Source organism: Mugil cephalus, chromosome 4 (genome assembly GCF_022458985.1).
Source record: "Mugil cephalus isolate CIBA_MC_2020 chromosome 4, CIBA_Mcephalus_1.1, whole genome shotgun sequence".
NCBI classification, from domain to species: domain Eukaryota; kingdom Metazoa; phylum Chordata; class Actinopteri; order Mugiliformes; family Mugilidae; genus Mugil; species Mugil cephalus.
Genome location: NC_061773.1, coordinates 15,536,111 through 15,556,361, shown reverse-complemented (window position 1 = coordinate 15,556,361; position 20,251 = coordinate 15,536,111). Strand labels below are relative to the sequence as shown.

The following is a 20,251-nucleotide window of genomic DNA, read 5'->3' as shown; positions in this document are numbered from 1 at the left end:
TGTGACTTTACTGAAATTTATTTTGCTCATGATCCTACTTTAGTTTTGGTTGCTTTGGTTACATGTTGACTTGATCTCAGCCTCCAGCTACACAGCCCCAAACAAAAAGAGATGCCTGAGGAGGAGGCCAGGATCACAGGTTACATCATAACCAGCATCTGCTACAGTACCTGGTCTTTTGGATCAGACCAGATATCCATCAATGATCCTTGGTCTGTGACCCTGTCTGTAGTTCTTCTCCCTCTTTGGACAACGTTTGGTAGGTACTGACCACGACAGACCAGGAAGAACCCACAAGAGCTGTAGTTCTGGAGATGCACTGACCCAGACACGTCACCATGACAGTTCGGTTCTTGTCTTGTCTCTCAAATACCTTTTTTATGGTTCTAACATCATCTTGCATGACAAAATGTTCAACTTGCTGACCACTCACTGATGAGAGCCATGAGTTTAGAGTAGACTCTAAAGTTTAGAGTAGAGTCTCTGCAGATTAACTTAATAAACAGCAAATTAGCACGTAAATACTGCATGTTTTTGTTTACCTTAATAGTTTACCTGATTTAGCTTCACAACTCAGGGAGAGGAGGTAAATGATTCAATTGTCTGCAGAGATGGTGGAGAGAGAAGCAAATACAGCAGTGTCCGGTTTGTAACAGAAGATCATCAAAGGATGAAACACCCTGTAACCCGGTGTTAAAGAACCTGTGTGAAGCCGGAAAGCTTCTACAAAATCTGAGCCTCTCTGCAGTCTGCACTCTGAGAAACTGAAACTGTTCTGTCTGGATCATCAGCAGCCGGTGTGTGTCATCTGTAGAGATTCAAAAATACACAAAAAATAAATAAATACATTTAGACTGACCGATGAATCCACATAGGATCACAGACAGGAGCTATTGAAAATCTTCACGCCTGTACAGGAGAAACTGAAGATCTTTGAAAAGGCTAAAGAAAACCGTGCTCAAACAGCAAATCAGAGGTCTTCTCTGTTATTTTCACACAAACAGTAAGAGTGTTACTGATGTACTAGATTAATGAACAGCTCAAGGGAACTTGTGCCTTAAGATAAGGGCAGAGCTACGTGACACAGATCACCTGACAAAGCTCCACCTCCGAGACAAACCAGGAAACACTGTGGTTGCTCCTTAACCAGGAAGGAACAAATACACACACCCTGAGAGGGAGAGAGAGACTGAAACAGTCTACTTCCACCGGGGGAGGAATGCCAGAGCAGCAAATAACTTTAACCACGCTGCATTTCTGAACTGTAAATTTAAGAAGCAAAAAAAAACAAATACAAAACGAGGGAATGTATCTTTCTATCTTTCAGGGAACTTTGCAAAGGAAGACAATTAGCCGAGAGTGATTTCCTGTTTACATGATTCTGTCACGGGTCCTAATGCCTTTCCAGTCTGAAGACGATCTCTCCTGTCCTATCTGCCAGGACATCTTCAAAGAGCCTGTTGTCCTGTCGTGCAGCCACAGCTTCTGTAGAGACTGTCTGCAGACCTGGTGGAGAGGTAAACCCATACAGGAGTGTCCGATTTGTAAGAGAAAATCATCAAGGAGTGAACCACCGCGTAACTTGGCTTTAAAGAATCTGTGTGACGCCTTTTTGCTGGAGAGAAATCAGAGAGTTTCAGCCGGGTCTGAGCCTCTCTGCAGTCTGCACGCTGAGAAACTGAAACTGTTCTGTCTGGACCATCAACAACCAGCATGTCTCGTCTGTCGGGATTCAAAATTACACATCAACCACAGGTTCAGACCCATCCACGAATTTGCACATGAGCACAAAGGGAAACTACAGAAGCTCCTGGAACCTGTTCAGGAAAAACTAAAGGTCTTTCAGTCCGTAAAAGCAAACTTTGATGAAACAGCGGGACACATTAAGGTCCAGGCTGAACACACAGAGAGGAAGATTAAGGAGCAGTTTAAGAAGCTTCACCAGTTTCTACAAGAGGAAGAGGAGGCCAGGATCAAAGCTCTGAGGGAGGAAGAGGAGCAGAAGAGTCAGATCATCAAGGTGAATATTGATGTGCTGAGCATAGAGATAACAGCTCTTTCAGACACAATCAGAGTCACAGAGAAGGAGCTGAAAGCTGAAGACGTCTCATTCCTGATCAACTACAAGGCTGCAGTGGAAAGAGTGCAGCAGCGCCCCCTGATGGATGATCCACAGATGGTCTCAGGAGCTCTCATAGATGTGGCCAAACATCTGGGCAACTTAGCCTTCAACATCTGGAACAAGATGAGGAACATGGTCTCCTACAGTCCTGTGATTCTGGATCCGAACACTGCCAACCCAGAATTCATCGTCTCTGAAGATCTGACCAGTGTGAGTCACGGAGAGAGGCGGCGGCTTCCTGAAAATCCAGAAAGGACCGACTACCATCGCTCTGTCCGGGCCTCCGAGGGATTCAGCTCGGGCATTCACAGTTGGGATGTTGCAGTTGGAGACAACATGGCTTGGTTTGTGGGCGTGGCAGCAGAAACCATCCACAAGAAGGGCCGGCTAAAATCTGGATTCTGGCAGATAGAGTTCTACAACGGCAAATACAGCTCACGAGTGATGGGAGAGCCACCGACTGTTCTCAGAGTGAAGAAGAAGCTCCAGAAGATCAGAGTTCACCTGGACTGGAACAAAGGGAAGCTGTTGTTCTCTGACCCGGACACCAACACACAAATCCAGGCCTTCACGCACACTTTCATTGACAGGATGTTTCCATGCATGGGGACTTTAAATGAGCTCCCACTGAGGATTTTACCAAACAAGATCTCTATAACACGAGAACCCTTCAGTTAGATTGTGAGGATGGTGAAGATGATCCAGATTTAGACGTGCTTTCTGCATGAACCTCAGATCAAAACTGTTCAGATACACACAGAAGCAAATAAGCTGCTTTTATACGAAGTTTTTTTTTTTCTTTTAACACAACTTGAAATATGTATTTTGTTTGTTTGGGGTGCTTGCACTTACACACTTAAAACTCTAAGGCAGGATTCAGTTCTCTGTCTCATCCCGACAATCCAGTAGATAAACTCGAGAGACTAGATGTGAGTGACAGCATCCTTTGGGTTATCAAGTGGACGCCCTCCTTCTTGGGTGTTTCGCTGGTGAGGCCCACGACACCTCCAGACTGCTATAGATATATGGTGCTAAGAGAATTTTGGAAAATCAGAGCAGAATATTTTCATCTTCAAAAATCTGTTAAAAGTTTGGAAATTATCTTTTTTTGCTACTTTAGGAACCAAAGCATGACAACGAGATGAAAGTGGAGACTTTCTTTAGCTTTTGTTTTATTTTTATATAAAAAAGTTTTGATAAGCAAGCAGATCAAATCTTTTTTTTTCCAGCTTTTTTTTAAAAATGTATTTATTGTTAGCTGCTAAGGAATACTTGCTTTTATGTCTGTGGAGATTCTCACCAATTCAGGTTGTGATTTATATTAAAAAGTAAGCTGAAATAAGATGGGGGGCTGTGGGGTGGTGGCTAGAGATTTTGACTTCAATGCAGTATCATGAAATAAAACTGGTCTTGTTTTCAGTTCAAAGTGACTGCTGGGGAGTTTATTAGGAAAATCTGCTGGTGTGTGTTTCTGTGTTCGAGCTACACATGGAAATTAGCTTTCTGCTAAATCTGGTTCACACATTTATTCTTTGACACTGATTAATATATGTCACCAGAAACCCCAGACTTAAGAATTTCAGCGTCACAAGGAAAGCAGAACAAAGCGCCAGTGGTTTGTGGTGAAAAGTGATACTGATTTTTAATTTCAGCAGGTAAAGATGAGGCTGAGGTTGAATGTTGGCGATGGTTGGTTGTGGGACGCACACTAAACTGACTGGAGATCTAGCAGGTGACCGGTGATAATTCTGCAACACGACGAGGAAATGGTTACAAAAATTCAAATAAGAATCCAGAGACAAAACAGTTCTGTCACTAAATTAAACTGGACCACATGGAAATACCACAGAGTTTGATATGTGGAATTTTCCGTCTTGCATACATTTCGATTTTAGCTGCAGTGTACGGTAAATACACACACACAAAAATAAAATTAGATTATGCTCCACCTGCTTTAATGCAAAGTGTCAGTTTCAATAAGACGACTGCTTTGCAAGAATTCTTCAATCATTTGAATTCATAGTTAATGTATGCAGCAGCGTCTAATGAGTAACTGCTGTAGTTACATCAAATGACCACACGTGGGCACCCGAACAGCAAAAACCTCAGGATCACCAAGACCCTATAGATGTCAGCCGTTTAATCGGTTTCATGTGCATCATCTCATTTTATTCTTGTGTTCCTTTGTTATAAATTTCTCTAGTTATCTCTTTTATTCCTTCAATGTCCAATCTAATCACTTAATATGTCTCAAATTTATGACTACAAACTCTGTCTTTGGGACATTTCCCTCCGCGTACAGTTAAAATCCAACACTCTCACTCGTCTTCTGGCTGATAAATCGAGTTCTGCTTAAAAGTTTTGACTTTGCTCCGAATGTTCGACATTTCTGAATAAAAATAATTCAAAACATCAGCAGATTTTCACAGAGATGCTCAGAGCAGACTGAAATATTACACTTCAGTGTTTATTCATGAAAATGAGCCAATGTTACATAACTGTGTGGCGCACTTCCAGGATTACAAGTTATGTTCAAGACTAAATTTCTCTTTCACAGTCCATCTGTTCAGAAGTGTTTCTAATTAGTGTAATGAGACCCAGGTGTTGTTCAGTGTCATTTAGTTTAAAAAGGTATTTGTAGCAATATCATCTTCACAGCACATGTTTGTGGAAGTGTATGATGGCACAGACAAATGAGCTTTCAGAGGAGCTTGGAAAAGGTCGCAAAACTTAAAATTCATAAACTCGCAGTCAGAAAACAGAGGAGACTTAAGACGACTGCTACCTTACACAGGAGTGGTCAACCAACAAAGATCACTACAAAAAAAAAAAAGGGACCCATAGTAGTCTGAGAGGTCACTAATAAACCCAGGGTAACCTCTAAGCAACTAAAGGCCTCTCTCATATTGACTAACGTTGTAGTGTGCATGTGTAGTTCAAGTGTTTCCGAAGTCTTGACCTTTTTATATTTCTTTTCCTCCTCTGTGCATCTTGGTTATCGGTGCAATTCCTCCATACACACAATTTATTCTACTTCGCTCAATAGTGTGGTCAAATAATAATAATAATAAAAAAATAATCTGTTTTCCTCTTCTCTTCAGTGGGGTGTCTTCAGTTGTTACCATGGAAACATGGCTCTTAATTCTGTGTTTAGTTTTAAAAAATAACCAATTTTTTTATTTGCGAGAGTTGAACTTGCATCAGACTGATCTGAAATCTGTCAGATCAGGAGTTTCATTTCCTTGGAGATTTCTTTCTTGAGTCAGTGTGTGTGTGTGTGTGTGTGTGTGTGTGTGTGTGTGTGTTTGTTTTATTAAGTTGTGACTTTTATATATAAATAAAGCTGTGGGATAATTTCTTTATAAAAATAATAATAATTTGAGGGTGAAAACCTCTGAAGACATGAATTTAGAAAAGTCCTTTCAGACAGAAAACACAAGTTCGTGTTGCTCCCTCTCTCTCTCTTCTCTCTCTCTCTCTGTGTGTGTGTGTGTGTGTGTGTGTGTGTGTGTGTGTGTGTGTGTGTGTGTGTGTGTGTGTGTGTGTGTGTGCATGTGTGTGTGTCACTGAACATTTTTTTAAGTCCAACGCAAAAGAAGGAAATACCGTCCTTCTATTGCCACTTGAAACCTCTCAAGACTCGACTGGTGAGTAGAACATGAACATTTAACTATTAATTCAGTGTTTAGTGGCAGAATAATTTAACTGTTACTTAAGACATAACATTTAATGAGATGGATGAATATTAGTAGCAAATTTCAAGTCTCTGCAAGTTGTTTGACTGTCGCTGGTGGCTGTCTATACTCAATATTACATGGTCCTGCTTTTCTTGTAACTTATGCAAATGTCTTACTGTTTCTCACTGCAAATGCTGCTGTGTGCATAAGTATTTATTTCTCTTGTTTATGTACACGCAAATCTTTTGCATGCAAGTAAATATCAGTCCTGTCCACACCATCTACATCGACATCAATTTTAGATTGTTTTCACATGGGAGAATAAAACATAAACTTTAAGAAATGCTGAAACAAGAGCAAACTGGACTTTTGACGTTTTTCCTCCAAGTAGCTTCTTCAGATCCGAAATGAACTTCAGATATTTGTTTTATTTTTCTGTGTCTGAACTAACTGTCTTCAAATTGCACCTGGAGACACAAATGAAGCATTTTTAGTTGAGATAATACAGTCGGTTGTAGATAAATCTTCTTTCCTTTAGTCGGACATCTGACATCTGAAGAGCTTGCTTTGCCATCATTAGCTCTTAGTACAACAAAACTGTAATCTTTAGTTGAATATTTAAACTTTAACCCCTCTTCACTTTATCACTTGTTTCTTCAACGTTACAGGTTAATTTAGTCAAAATAGTGACCACATAATGTCTGCTGCTTTATCTTGACTGTTGCTGATTGTTGGTTATTCATTGTGAAGTGGTTACTAAAATCTCCAGACCGCAGTTACCTCAGTGTGTCAAGAACAAATACTTGTTTCCTTTTTGAATCTCTTTCTAATATTCTGTTTTCCATCATCCTCAGTACCAAGAGTTTATCATTCCTGACTGAACGCCTTGGACCATGGGAGGTTATTATGAGTTGGCTGTTCTGGTGTGCGTCGCCTCTCTGCTGTTGACCAGCCGATGTGATGAGAGCTGCAAAGGAACGGATGGACGGCCAGGAGAGAAAGGAACTGCGGGCAGAGATGGATGGCCCGGAGTGAAGGGACAGAAAGGAGAGCCAGGTGAAAATTGCTAATGAGAGCGCATGAAACCTGAATTTAGTCACAGGCCGAATGGTCCTGCTTCCTGTTATTAATTAACATGTGGTGGACAGAGAGGTCTGAGAAGCAGATATGTTCCTGAGGAAGTGGTGGAGACCAAAAAGAGAGTGAATGTCGATTCACAGATTGATGTTTTCTAAATAATCGTTTGAATTTTTGTTATTGTGGACCGAAACATCTGCTGTTGGTGGTTTTAATCATGCGTCTGTCCGTCTCCAGCTGTGATCGACGGACCTGTGGACCCAGACGACCTGCTGAGGCTGAAGGGCGAGATTGGTAGCCAGGGCTTGCAAGGGGTGGTAGGTCCCAAAGGTTACCGTGGAAATTTGGGGCCACCGGGTCCCATTGGCGGCCCCGGTCGCCCCGGCCCGGACGGAAAGAGCATTGGCTCCGGTAATGACACAACTCCTGACTCTACAGCATATATCATGCTAACATACTACTTATTTAAAAACCAACAGCAGCTAAGTCCATTTAATGTCCGATCTGATTGATTTGGTTCTTTGCACTTTTACAAAACAGTTCCTCTAGGTCACGTCTACAAACTTTCTGTTGCCTGTAATAAAATAATGTGTCCCTAAAGGCCTTTTGTGATACTGCAGCACACACACACACAAATAGAGCATTCGACAAATCATTTGTTTATATTTTCCCTACATCTGTGTAAAGTGGTTTTATGTTAACCCGGAGACAAAGATGTTCGGTTATCCTTTGCTGTTTGACTTTGTTTCACAAACCAGGAGGGATCACATGCACATCATCTTATTTACTTTATTAAGATGTTTGTACCTTCTCCTCACAGGACAGCACTCCGCTCAGCAGGCCCAGTCAGCCTTCTCCGTGATCAGGACGTCGAACAGCTATCCTCAGCCCAAGCAGGTCTAGTCAGACGCCCGTCGCTCTCTCAGCTGTTTCAGTGTATTATCTGGAGAAACTTGAACAAATATAATGAATTTGGATAACCCCAAGAGTTGAACCTGATTATATTTACTGTGTGTGTGTGTGTGTTAGATAATAACCTACCAGGATACCGTGGTCAACAAACCAGGTGACTTTGACACTGCCGCAGGCTACTTCACCTGCAGGGTACCTGGTGTTTACTACTTTACGTTCCAGAGTGTGGCCAAGGTAACACACACACACTCTTTTCAGCGCTAAATCCTTTCTGTTTCAACCTGCCTCCGCTCCAGCTCCTACACCAACTTTGTTCTGTGTCCGAGGCGTCTTCGCTGCTGCTCTCCCTGCCTTGGGTTTTCCATGTAGGCATGTTTAAGGGCATGGAGGTCCAATAGCAGTACATCAATTGACCATAACAATATGAGATGACTGATTATCTCATGGCTCCTGTCAGTGATATACCAGCAGCCTTTCATCTCCTCGGTTAGCTCCATCACGCTTTCTGCACGCTTGCATTGGACCTTTCTGTCTTTGGCTTCACTCGCCTTCTTCAACACAGGTCTGGGTATTGAGAACGTCTTTCCTCTTCTTTTAATTATGCATACAACGATAAGCCATAACATTATGACCAACGGGTTAGAATCACTGGTTGTGTGAATACCTGGTTAACATGGCTCCTGTCGCTTTATCCTCAAAGTTGACGTTAGTAGCAGGAAAATGTTCAAGTAGAAGGATTTGAGAGACTTTTACAAGAACCAAACTGTGATGGTTAGATGACTGGGTCAGCTCCAGGACAGCGGATTGTTGCTGCTCTGCAGTGGTCAGTACCAATCAACAGTGGTCCAAGGAAGGAGCAGGACCCTGAGACATGGTCATGGACCAAGGATGAAGGATCACTGAGAATGCTGACCTGTGTGGTCCACTCCAACACTCAAACTGTTTTATTTTCTATTCCTAAATATATGTGACAGAAATGTGCTTTAATTTTGGTAACAAAAAAAAAAACAACCTGCAGAGAGAATTCTAACTTGACTAACTTTCACTCCATTATCGTCATTATAGTCGTGTGTTGTGTGTTGTGTGTTTGCAGGTCAGCTTATGCATTTACATAGTCTCTGACTCCCTGGTCAACAAGCTGGGCTTCTGTGATTACAACGCCAACAGACAATCCGAACAGGTCATTTTCAAATCTTTGATAGAGAATGTAAACAAATTGTTGATTAGTCCTGACTTGAGATGACATGATGTGATAACTTGATGTTATATTATATTTTTTATATATCATATATGTTTCATGCATTTATGTGACAAAAAAAAGCAAAAATATCTCCTGAGGAACATTTTTTTCTACATATATTAATTCTCCTTGCTCTTTGTTCATGCTCCCTCTCTCTCTGTTATGTCTCAGGTGCTGTCCGGTGGCGTGGTCTTACAGCTGACGGCCGGGCAGAAGGTTTGGCTGGAGTCCTTTAGAGACGAACAGATAGTCGATGCACGAAGCATGAGAGACACGAGAGAAAAACAGATCATCTTCAGCGGCTTCCTGATTTTCTCCGATCCTCAATAAAGTTCACTGCAGCGTGGAGTTGGAGATTGCGCCACCTTATCAGTTTAGCATATGATATTTGTTTTGAAACAATAACACAGTACAAACAGTACCGCTATATTTGTAAAACACGTTGGCTTTAAACCTGCAAATGATTTTGGAGGTGTTCATCTTAGCTTTTTTTGTTTTCATTTTGTAGTGTTAACAGTCATTGAATCCGTCTGTGAAAACCAAATTAAAGTTAATTGTGTTTATTTTTGTGTTTTGTATTATTAATTTGGCTGAATTTTATTTATATGTTACCAATAAGAATCTGTCGCGAGATGCTTTACAAGATCAAAATCCAAGGTAGACTGAATCAGGGAAAACATGAAGGAACGACTGGAGGAGAGGAACATGTGCACAAAAGACATGAGGCAGATGAGAGTCCTCAACCCAAACCTGGTTCCTGAGCTGGTTCCACAGGAGAGGAGGGTGATGGCTGAAGAAACTGAAGAGAATTTCATACAGTTTACATACGTAGTGCACTAAAAATACAATCTCAACATTCTCATGTCAAATATAAAAACTGTAACAACATAACAACAATACTATAATCATAACAATATAAGTTCATACTTTCACAATAAAATGTTACACAATATCTACACATTAGATTGTGGTTGCTCAATATTGAATTGCTTGAAGCAGTTCCTGTGTGGCTGCAGACACAGTGTCGCATTGCAAAATTTGCACATTCAGCTCGTGCACCTTTTGCAAACTTTGCAAACTTTGCTGACCCCTTGGTCGACCATTGGAAATCTGGAATCCCATTGCTTGTGGGGTCAGGGTAGTGGTGGGTATCTGGTGGATGAGGAGGACAGCATTTCAGTGGTGTTCAAAGTAGGTGTGCGGTCAGCTGTTCTTGGAATTGCAGCCAGGTCATGTGTCTCCAGTTGGCACGCACCTCCTTGTGGATTATGAAGCTGATGGTCACACAAACGTCCAGAAGTTGATGCAACACCGTGATGGTCCACCTCTTAGTTTTGTGGTGGACTGATCTGGTTCCAACCATTTGATCAGAGGTGTCAACTCCTCTCATATACTTGCTGTATTCAGTCACTGCTTTCAGTGTGGATATAGAGACACACAGCGGTGGGTGTTGCTCACCCGTCTTTTGCCAGTGCTTCAACATGTCAACGCTGTAGACTGACTTCGCACTGGAGCAGAGGGAGACCTCGCGGGTGTCCTTCCACTTGATGAACATAAGGTCTCCATCTGTGATCCGTCGGATGCTGCACCTCAATGCCCTTTTGTCCAGTGCATTCTCTTTGGTTTTTGTCATGCCGATTCTCCCCTCTTAGTAGGTGCCACAAACACCAAATCCCTCCCAGATAAAGTGGCGGAAGAGCAGGGGGCCAGCTGCACAACTACATCAAAGGAAAACACATTCCTTGAGACAGACATGGGGCCCTTTCTTGTGTAAAGGATGTATTCCACTGTGTATTCATGTCGACCAAAACAAACAGGTGGCAACCATCCTCTCATCCAATGCCAGGTGTTGTTTGTGGTGGTAGAAGGACAGGCAGCGGATGCATGCCCAGGAGCGATCTGACCCACTGGATGGCGTCATCATTTTCTGTACCTTTCTTTGCATCATTTTCTGCAATTGCCTTTGGATCACTCGTGTGGAGGTTACTCAGAATGAGCCAGAAAGGGTCACGGGACATGACAGTTGCAGGGTGAGGCTGGTGAAAAGTTGTCCCCTGGCGCCATTAGTCACTCAACTGGTGCAGGTGGACCACATACGTGTGGAGCAGCAGACCAATGACCTTCTTCAGCTCATCATTTTCTCCTTATCCTGGTAGGCTGCTGCTTTTTTATTGGTGCATTCAACCAGGTGTTGGAGAACCTGTGCATCAAGATCTGGCAAGATCTTGTTTGGGGACCAATCTGGGGGGAGTAACCTCATCAGGGTCGTCCTGTGTTTTCTAACGCTGATGTGGTGGTGAGAGGTGAGAAGAGCCTTGAGGGCCTCTGAATCCATGTTTGGATGTTGTCACCATGAACCACTGAAATTAGTGCAGATTATTAGATTAGAACAATAAGAGATAAAACTTTTATGTTTTAGTTTTACAAGAAGAAGTAAAAATGTTCAAAATGTCACTTAAACTGAAGAAATCCTAAATATAAAATCATGGCTGACTGTCAGACTTGCTGTGTTTTTTCCATCCCTGTGGTAATCTTTCTATTCTGTCTCAACCAAACAGCTGCAAACAGCCCTAAATAAAATGACCAAGACGTGTGCTAAAAAAAAACACAAAAAGCTCTGAACATCTTGCAGGAAAGTTTTAATCTGACATTTGGGAAGTCTGGTGTTTGCTGTCGTGTCAGAAGATCAGCTAAGCTAAACTATTATTGTCCTAATAGTTCCCTTCTCTTCAGTGCTGCAAAGACAAGTCTCAAATATCCCTCACCTCATCTCAACTGTCAAATTTTCTCAGCTTCATCACACAGGAAAGTTTCGTGCGACCCCTCTGAAGGAAGTGAAAAATGTTTGGTTTTTTGAACTTCTCCTTCTCCGTCAACTTTTGCCACTTTGGCACATCCTCAACTGACCTCTTCCTTTTGTTATCGTGTGTGTTTTTGGAAGTTTTAATTTCTGGTTAAATTGCGAAAGCATGATTTTTTTCATTTGGAGCAACAAACCCTGTCATGAGTCAGAAACTGAACTCGTTGGAGGTCGGAGACAAAAGTCCTGGGCTCGAGTGTGCAGCCGGAGTCGGAGCCGGAGTGTGCAGCACTGACTCCTACAGAATATGTTATTCGTAAAAACACTGTATAAATGTGCTGTTTCGGTTTCCAAAAACAGCACACAGCAATTTCATAAAACAGGCAAACACTGTGGTATTTAGTGATACTTTAGGAGGCTACAAACAGGACGATGTAAATCATTTGTTGGGGAGTATTTTCAGTGGGGGATCAATCACATTTGTGGTTTTCGCGCATGTTTAAGGCAGCAGGTGCACGAGCGACTGAGAAACCGTGAATCTCATTCTTGAGTTCTTAACCATTCATGGATACTAATGGAGCTCTCTGTGTCACAGATGAATAAGATGGACCAGGGTCTGCATCAAAAGAATCTAAAAACATGGGTCTATGCAACGTTTTCTGACAAGAGTTTGGAGTTGAAGATTGTTTGTGAGATTCTGAGAAGATTGTTTTATGGGTTAAACCACAATGTCTGTGTTAGGCTTCAATACTTATTTCACACTGATCAGACATAACATTATGACCACTAATTACTTTGATTATCTGGTTCTCATGGCTCCTGTCAATGGGTGGGATATCGTTGACTTTGTCTATACTAGACTAGACTTTGGCTTTGTGTGTTGTGTGTGCTCTGTCTGTCCTTCTAGTCATTTTATCTGTTTGTTAGCTCTGTCACTCTGAATGTTTGTATTTGTCCTTTTGTCTTCGGTTCTGTTCACTGTTTTTTTTTTTTTTTTTTTTTTTTTTTCACATGCATCATCTCCAGAACTTTAGTTCTTGTGGGGTGTTCCTGGTCAGTACCTATCAACAGTGGTCCAAGTAAGGAGAAGAACCAGAGACAGGTCATGGACCAGGGATCATTTATGGACATGTAGTCGGATCCAACAGACGAGAAACTGTTTCACAAACTGCTGAAGACATAGAAAGGAGTCAGAAGACACTGTGATTCAGTTTGTTTTGTTTGAAGCTGTGCTGTGCTGCAGACCAGTCAGAGTGTCCATGCTGACCCATGTTCATTGATGAAAGTTTGTCACTTCACTAGTGGGTGGTTTTAATGTTATGGCTGGTCAATGTAAATCTCTTAAGCCTGCTGAGAGCTTGCAGTTCTTTTCTCTCTCTCGATTTGTGTTACCTCCCAGATTTGCAGAACTCTGCGTTCAGAAAATGAGATGTGACGACAAAGCTGCTGAATCGTTGGTTTCTGAGTCGTCTTCCTCCTCCGGCTGCTTCAGGACTCGGAGCGCTGGGAGCTTCAGTTTGCTTTGAATTTGCAGTGGTGGGTTTTATTATTATTGTTCCAGTCTGATCATTCTGGTGAGTTTTAAACATTTATTACTTATTAATAAAATTAGTAAACGAAGAAGAAGTTAATTAATATGATTTTTATTTACATTAAAATCAGTTTTGATTTGTTTGCTGTCTTCCTCTTCATTCTTTCTCCTCCTCTCTTTCCTCCACGATCACCTCTCGCTACTGTCGTCCTTTAACTTTTCTGCTCATTTTTTGTTATTTTATTTTTGTCTCCACTCCTCATCCCTCTTGCCAACTTGCTTTATCGTCTTCTCCTCTTCCTGTCTTTTCCAACCCTGGTTTATTTATTCTCCCATCTCTCCTAACTTCTGGTCTCTTTTTGTGTGCCCAATTTCTGTTTCCTAATCTTTTGCAATTTGTCCTCTTTCCTTTCCTTTGCTTCTTTATTAACGTACTCTCCTCTTCTCATCTCCTACCTTTCTCTTGTCCTTGTTTCTCCCTTTCCCTCCCTCTTCATCTCCTCTTGTCTTTCCCTTCTCCTTCTTTGCCCCTCCCCTTTTATACCTTCTAATCTTCTTTTATCTCTCTTTCCTCTCTTTTCCAACAAACTATCCTCCAAATGTCTTCATCTCCTCCATATTTTTGTTATCTATTCCTGTTTCCTAATCTACTACAATAATTTCTTTCATCTCACCTTCTCCCATCATCTCACCTCCTTCTTCCTTCCTTCCTTCCTTCCTTCCTTCCTTCCTTCCTTCCTTCCTATTACATGTCTTCTTGTCTCTTCTCTCCTTCTGTCCTTCCCTCTCCTCTCATCCCTCTCAGGGTCTCCATCATGCTCAGCCTTCGTTTTCTTGTGATCGGAGCCCTGATCTCTTCGGTGGTACCCAGGCTGGTCGCCATGGAGACCTGTCCAGCAACAGGAATGCCCGGGATGCCAGGTGTGTACTTTAATAGTTGACACATGTGGGTAGTGTATTTTTATTTATTTTTCTTTTATTAATCATTAATTAATACATTTATTATAAATGATAAATTATCTCACTGATGATTATTCCTGTTATTCCCACAGGTATTCCCGGGATTCCTGGAAGAGATGGTCGTGACGGACAGAAAGGGGAGAAAGGAGAGCCAGGTATCCAACACACACAACCAGCAGCTAGTTTAGCATTAGCTCAGCCTCACAATCCTCCAACAACTAGCACTGTTGTTTCAATCCTCAGGTAGGTGGAGGGGTGGCATCGGCCCTCAGAAGGGAGAGAAGGGGGAGCCTGGGTTGACGGGCTACGCCGGTAAACGAGGTCAGAGTGGAGAACCTGGACCACAAGGGCCGCCAGGAAATCCAGGACCTCCAGGAGAACCAGGGGAGCACGGGTATATAGCCAGACAAAACAACAGGGTTTAAATTGCTTCTTACACCTAACACTCCCGTGTAGAAGACTTTATATACCAAAAAGAAGGATGATCTAATCCTAATAAAGTTAATCTGCCTTTGGTCATCACGGTGTCGTCTACCAACACATAACCGGTTCTGTTCTGCGTCAACCTACAAAATAACAGTTGTTTTAAATGAAAAGAATCAAAAACATACAAAACTTTAAGCACAAATTATTGACGGCAGCATAGGTGTATCTAGTTTAAAGAGCAGATAGATACAGATACAGTAAATACAGATAGATTCTAAGCATTTGCCGGCAAAAAAAAGTAAATGGTTTGCTGAAAATGAAAAAAGGTCAGTTTTATGATGAGGCAGTGGTTTAACTACAAATTGGTGTAAATGTGGTTTGGTTCTGAAGCTCACACAAACTTTTCTGGTGTAAAAGCATTGAGTTCTGTCTTTCTGTCTGCAGGACTGTTGGAGTCCTGCAGCAGGCGGCCTTCAGCGTGGCCCGAGGAACCCGAGACCACCCGCCAAAAGACAGCGTCATTCGGTTCACCAACATCATCACCAACATCAACGATGACTACAACGCAACGGCAGGACACTTTAAGTGAGAATATCACATGTTTTTCCATCGTAGATGACAACATGACATCAAAGAGGAGTTGGCCATCAAAATTTCAGTTGGGCCACAGTTGGCACAGTGGTTAGTCTATGTGGCTCTATTATTTCTGGACTGACCCACACCATTGGTACTAGTCAGGGAACTATTATCAAATTTTGAGCCAATACATCATGCTGAATCGTAGAGGGAACTAGCCGGCCTCAGAGACCTCTTTAATGAAGCGTAAACAAACTAATCAGCATGATTCAGGAGAGGATGGTCCTGTATGACAGTTTGTAGCTCTTCCTGGCTTCCTGGACCTCCCAGCTAAAAGTTACTCTTCCTGTTTCCCATTGTGGATGAAAAACGTCACCTGAACCAGGTTCAGAACATGTGTACCAGCTTTGTCAGTTTGGTGTGTTCACGCCTTAAGAGTCTGCAGCTATGCTAGCAGCTCTGTGACACTGCATCTGAGCTACAGCTAACATGTCAGCATGAGTACCTCATTGATTTTGTAGGTTTTTGGCCACAAAATAATTCACACGTGTACATTTTTAAGTCATGATGATGGTGACAGATTGAGGGATCACAAGTCATTCCAGTGTGTCCATGAATATTTATACTAAATTTCACAACAACAATGAGTGATTGCTATCCATCTGGGAACCTTTATTTCCCATTCAAATTTTTGTCCATTGAAGCCTAAACTATACTATACTATACTATACTATACTATACTATACTATACTATACTATACTATACTATATTATTCACTAAAAGTGCAAGTTCTTACCTGCTGATGGCACTGGAACAAAATTCAATCAAATTTGTTATGATTCCTTCTTTGGGGACTGGGATTGTCTGTGCAAACGTTAATGCAAAATACAAAAAAGAAATTGTCCATTGCGTTGACAGTGCCAGATTCTGTCCCAGTCAGAATAAAAGACACCACTTTTAGTCAGTAACTGTAGTTTTTCCATGGTGTTGTAGGTGTCGGGTCCCAGGAACATACTACTTTGTGTACCACGCCTCGTTAAATGAACGTCTCTGTGTACTGATGAAGATGGACGACACACTGCTGACTTCGTTCTGCGATCTCCGCCGCAACAGGAGACAGGTACTAACATAAACAATACCATGAATTTATTGTTACATTATGTTATGTATATTTAATTGTGTCTTGTGCTGTTTTATAGACAGTGGTGGAAAAAGGTTTTTGGGCACCCCATGCATTTGTGACATATTGCATTAGGAATCACTCTTAGTTTTTCAAGTGCGATTTCTTTTAGTACATTCACAGACAAAATACTAAACAAATCCCATAACAGCCATTAAAAACTAAAAATTGATTGGTTCCATAAAACAACATAAGAAATACAGATGAACCAACATCTTGGAAGACAAACCAAGATCTGGGCATCCAAGGGTTAAGCAAGAAATGATCACATGTGCATCCTGATCCACATGTGCAGGGAAAACCATGACATCACAGGAGCTTGGTGGTCAAACCAAACTGGTGTCCGGTGTTCCACCTGCACTGTAGGTGGTTTACTTTTAGATCATGGCTTAAGGTCCTACAAGGCTGTCAAGAAGCCCTTGATCAATGACCTGGACAGAAAATTCTGTAGTAAGATGAGTCCTGTTTCCAGCTTTATCTTTCTTCTGCTAATGTGAGGGTACTCAGAAGGCCAGGTGAAGATAATAATCTCCAGCATGTACAGTACCTACTGTCAAAAATGGCAGAGGCAGTATCATGGTTTGGGGATGCATGAGTGCCACTGGTGTTGGTCATCTCACTGTCTGTGATGCCACATTGAACTCTGCCAAATATTGTGCCATTCTTGAAACCCACATGCTCCCTTCTCCACATGAACTGTTCAAAAAGGTCCAAACTGGATGTTTCAACAAGATAATGCTCCTTGCATTCATACATCCAGGGCCAGTAGAACTTGGCTGCAGGAGCACAGTATCCAGGTCTGAGAGTGTCCAGCTAAATCCCCGGACATGAGCCCCATTGAAAATCTGTGGTGGATTATCAAAAGGTCTGTTTCAAAGCCCAAACCAAAGAATTTAAGAGTTAAAGTTTAGAGTTAAAAGTAGTAATTCAAGAAGAACGGGGCAAGATTACCCCTCAACAGTGTGAAAGGCTTGTGGGGAACATGCCAGCCAGGATTAGAGCTCTACTGCTAATGGCAGGAACACTAAATATTAATTTGATGATGTGATGGTTATTTATTTTTTGTTCAGTTTTGAACACATGCTCTGTTATTCATTGACTATAATACCGACAAGGTTGAGAACTGACATATTGAAACTGTCACAAATTTAGTTTTGTTAGTTTTTCTTGTAAACAGTAATCAGACAAATAAAGTCATCAAACAAAATAAATATAACTTGTATTTGTTTGTGTCTGTCTAATGCAGACACAAATATTTCACGATAATATTTGAGATTGTGTACAATTTTAAGTGTGTCCAAAAACTTTTTTCCACCACAGTATTATTGGTTTTTGTGCATTTTCCTGATGTCCAGTGCATTCAGACTATTTGTGCTACACATTAAACTATTGATGCTAACTGCCTGCACGAGTCAGCTACAAAGAACTGGCTATGTACGAAGAAAGCACATTAGTTGATCTGACAATCCTATGTTAATCCATCCACATTAACATAGGATTGTCAAAAGATGACGAGCTACGCTGTCGGTGAGTTGTTGTTGAATCAGCTTTCAAACAAATACCCATTATTAACGATGCATCAGCTTGTCTTTGAAAAAAGTTGAAGCCAGTCCAGGTGACTTCCATTGAAGATGAATTACAGCTTGTTGTTCTATCCCCACTAGTATAGCTAAACAATGTAATTAAACATGAGAAAAAATACCTTTCTTTCCAACTTTGGCCCAATTATCCCAAAGGAGGTTCATGTACATAGGGATCAAGACTGATAGATAGATAAATATATGCCACTTCCTGCATCCTCTCATTTGAAATCTTGTGGTTTCACATCACTAGTCTCACAAGATCAGGCAACGATTGGATCAGTCCACATGGGCGATAAGATGAAGAAAACGAGATCAGATGAAAAAGATGAGACGAGATGCCAAAAGGCATTTAGAAAATGAAACTGGACTTGTAGAGTTTTGAGAAGACGTTTCGCCACTCATCCGAGAAGCTTCTTCAGTTTTAAGAGACTGGTGGGAAGTTGAGGTTAAATAGGAAAACTATGTTGGTAAAAACCCATCAGAAACTCGTTTAACTTGTTTCTGTAGGAACCAGAGTCCCTTAGAACTGAAGAACTACTCGGATGAGTGGCGAGATGTCTTCTCAAAACTCTACAAATCCAGTCTCTCCATTTAAAACGACCTCTGGATTACCATGACCTGGATGACTGAGAACTGGTTCCTGACTTTTTTAGCGGTTGGATGTTTTTAAAGTGATCTAAATTTGGTTTGCTTGTGTCTCCAGGTGACGGCGGGCGGTCTGGCGGTCTACCTTTCAACGGGTCAGAAGATTTGGTTGGAGACTAAAGATTACAAGGGGATGACAGGAACTGAGAGCGGCTACAGCATCTTTTCGGGCTTCCTGCTGCACCCACACTGACCCACGGGATGAGAAACACCAAACAGTTTAACAGCACCCTTCACACGTTAAAAAAACAAAACAAAAAAAAAAAACTTCATATTGGTTTCGATGTCTTCATTTGTCCGTAACACCTTGTAATACAGGCCCCATATTTTCAGTTAGTCTTGTTTATAAGCAGGAAGTAAGTCTTGAGCTCAGGTAATTTCACTGAGCTGGTTTTGTTATTTCATTTTTCAAAGCCCTTTAATGAACAGTTCATTTGGAAAGACCGACAGTTTACGTTAATGAGGGTGTGTGTTATGTATATCACAGGATGGATTTCTAAATGTGTTCGTAAGTGACTGCTTTTGTTTAACAGGCTTATCAATAATGTCCATTAAATGTCTGCAGTTCACATTTAAAGATATTGTGTCATTGATTTTACCTTCTGCCACTTAATACCCAATAAACCAACCGAGAGCGGAGAAACAACCTGACTGTAGTTGCATGTTTACTGATTTTCTTTTATTTCTATTTTGTCACGTCTTGATGAGAAGACAAAGAGAAGTTATTTTTCTTTAATTTAAACATTGACAGCGTGCATATATGTGAAGTTTTGAAGACAGTTGTGGTAAATTCCTTCATAAGCTACGACGTAGCCTCTAGATACAGCCATTGCAAGATTATAAATCAAGCTGAGTACCCCGCTAACATTCATTGATCGTGTGTTTGTTAAGCAAGTTACATCAAGCGTCTCTCCAGAGAATATCTTGTTCATGTCAATCCAGTGCAGATAGAGCCAACAGCACCACATAGGAAGACAAATTCAAAACACAAATACATTAAATAGTGCAGTGTTTAAAAAAAAAAAAAAAAAAAAACAACTATTTTTTGCCTTTGTAAAAACTGTAAAAATAATGCATAACTAATAGTTTATGAAAATGTTTGATGAAACTTCAGGTTGAAAATGAGCAAGAAAACAAATACAGACAACGTGTAGGGAACGGAAAGAGGATCTGAGAGAGAAAGTGATAAACTAGCATATTTCACAGGATATAATTATTTAAAAAAAAATACACATCAGCTAGATACCATGGAGGAAATTAAATATTTTGTGGAACAGATACTGGCATCCAGACTGGGGTTAAGAACACACTGCCCGGAAAACACTAAGAGGAAGTTCACACAAAAACAGAACAAGATGTTAATTTGTAAGAAAGTTCAGTTTTTTTTTTTTTTTTAATTGGATGCATTCAGTGATGCTTCATCATCAGTTCTTCATCAGGAGGAGTTTTCTTTGACTTCACGTCAAACAGTTTCACTTCCTCTGATGATCATTTTACAGATGACCACGGCACCGGGAGTTC

The 20,251-nt window shown here is 41.2% G+C and overlaps 3 protein-coding genes across 5 annotated transcripts; all 3 read left to right on the top strand.

Annotated features, from left to right (window-relative positions):
- The first annotated feature begins 1,183 nt into the window (after positions 1-1,183).
- On the top strand, positions 1,184-5,387 carry LOC125006212 (nuclear factor 7, brain-like). Its single transcript, XM_047582044.1, has one exon. It carries the CDS (start codon positions 1,376-1,378, stop codon positions 2,798-2,800), a length of 1,425 nt encoding a protein of 474 aa, XP_047438000.1. The 5' UTR covers positions 1,184-1,375; the 3' UTR covers positions 2,801-5,387.
- A 260-nt stretch (positions 5,388-5,647) lies between these two features.
- Positions 5,648-9,591, top strand: LOC125006178 (complement C1q subcomponent subunit C-like). 2 transcript variants are annotated; one of them, XM_047581978.1, is made up of 7 exons: positions 5,648-5,769; positions 6,654-6,855; positions 7,114-7,287; positions 7,697-7,773; positions 7,906-8,022; positions 8,882-8,968; positions 9,200-9,591. In XM_047581978.1, exons 2-7 carry the CDS (start codon positions 6,693-6,695, stop codon positions 9,356-9,358), a joined length of 777 nt encoding a protein of 258 aa, XP_047437934.1. In that variant the 5' UTR covers positions 5,648-5,769; positions 6,654-6,692; the 3' UTR covers positions 9,359-9,591. The 2 variants fall into 2 exon arrangements, with proteins under 2 accessions (XP_047437934.1, XP_047437935.1); XM_047581979.1 differs by having other exon boundaries at positions 5,674-5,769; positions 6,661-6,855.
- A 3,638-nt stretch (positions 9,592-13,229) lies between these two features.
- Positions 13,230-19,376, top strand: LOC125006148 (complement C1q subcomponent subunit C-like). 2 transcript variants are annotated; one of them, XM_047581917.1, is made up of 7 exons: positions 13,230-13,364; positions 14,165-14,280; positions 14,412-14,474; positions 14,563-14,713; positions 15,190-15,330; positions 16,316-16,442; positions 18,789-19,376. In XM_047581917.1, exons 2-7 carry the CDS (start codon positions 14,175-14,177, stop codon positions 18,921-18,923), a joined length of 723 nt encoding a protein of 240 aa, XP_047437873.1. In that variant the 5' UTR covers positions 13,230-13,364; positions 14,165-14,174; the 3' UTR covers positions 18,924-19,376. The 2 variants fall into 2 exon arrangements, with proteins under 2 accessions (XP_047437873.1, XP_047437872.1); XM_047581916.1 differs by having other exon boundaries at positions 13,242-13,402.
- The last annotated feature ends 875 nt before the right edge of the window (positions 19,377-20,251 follow it).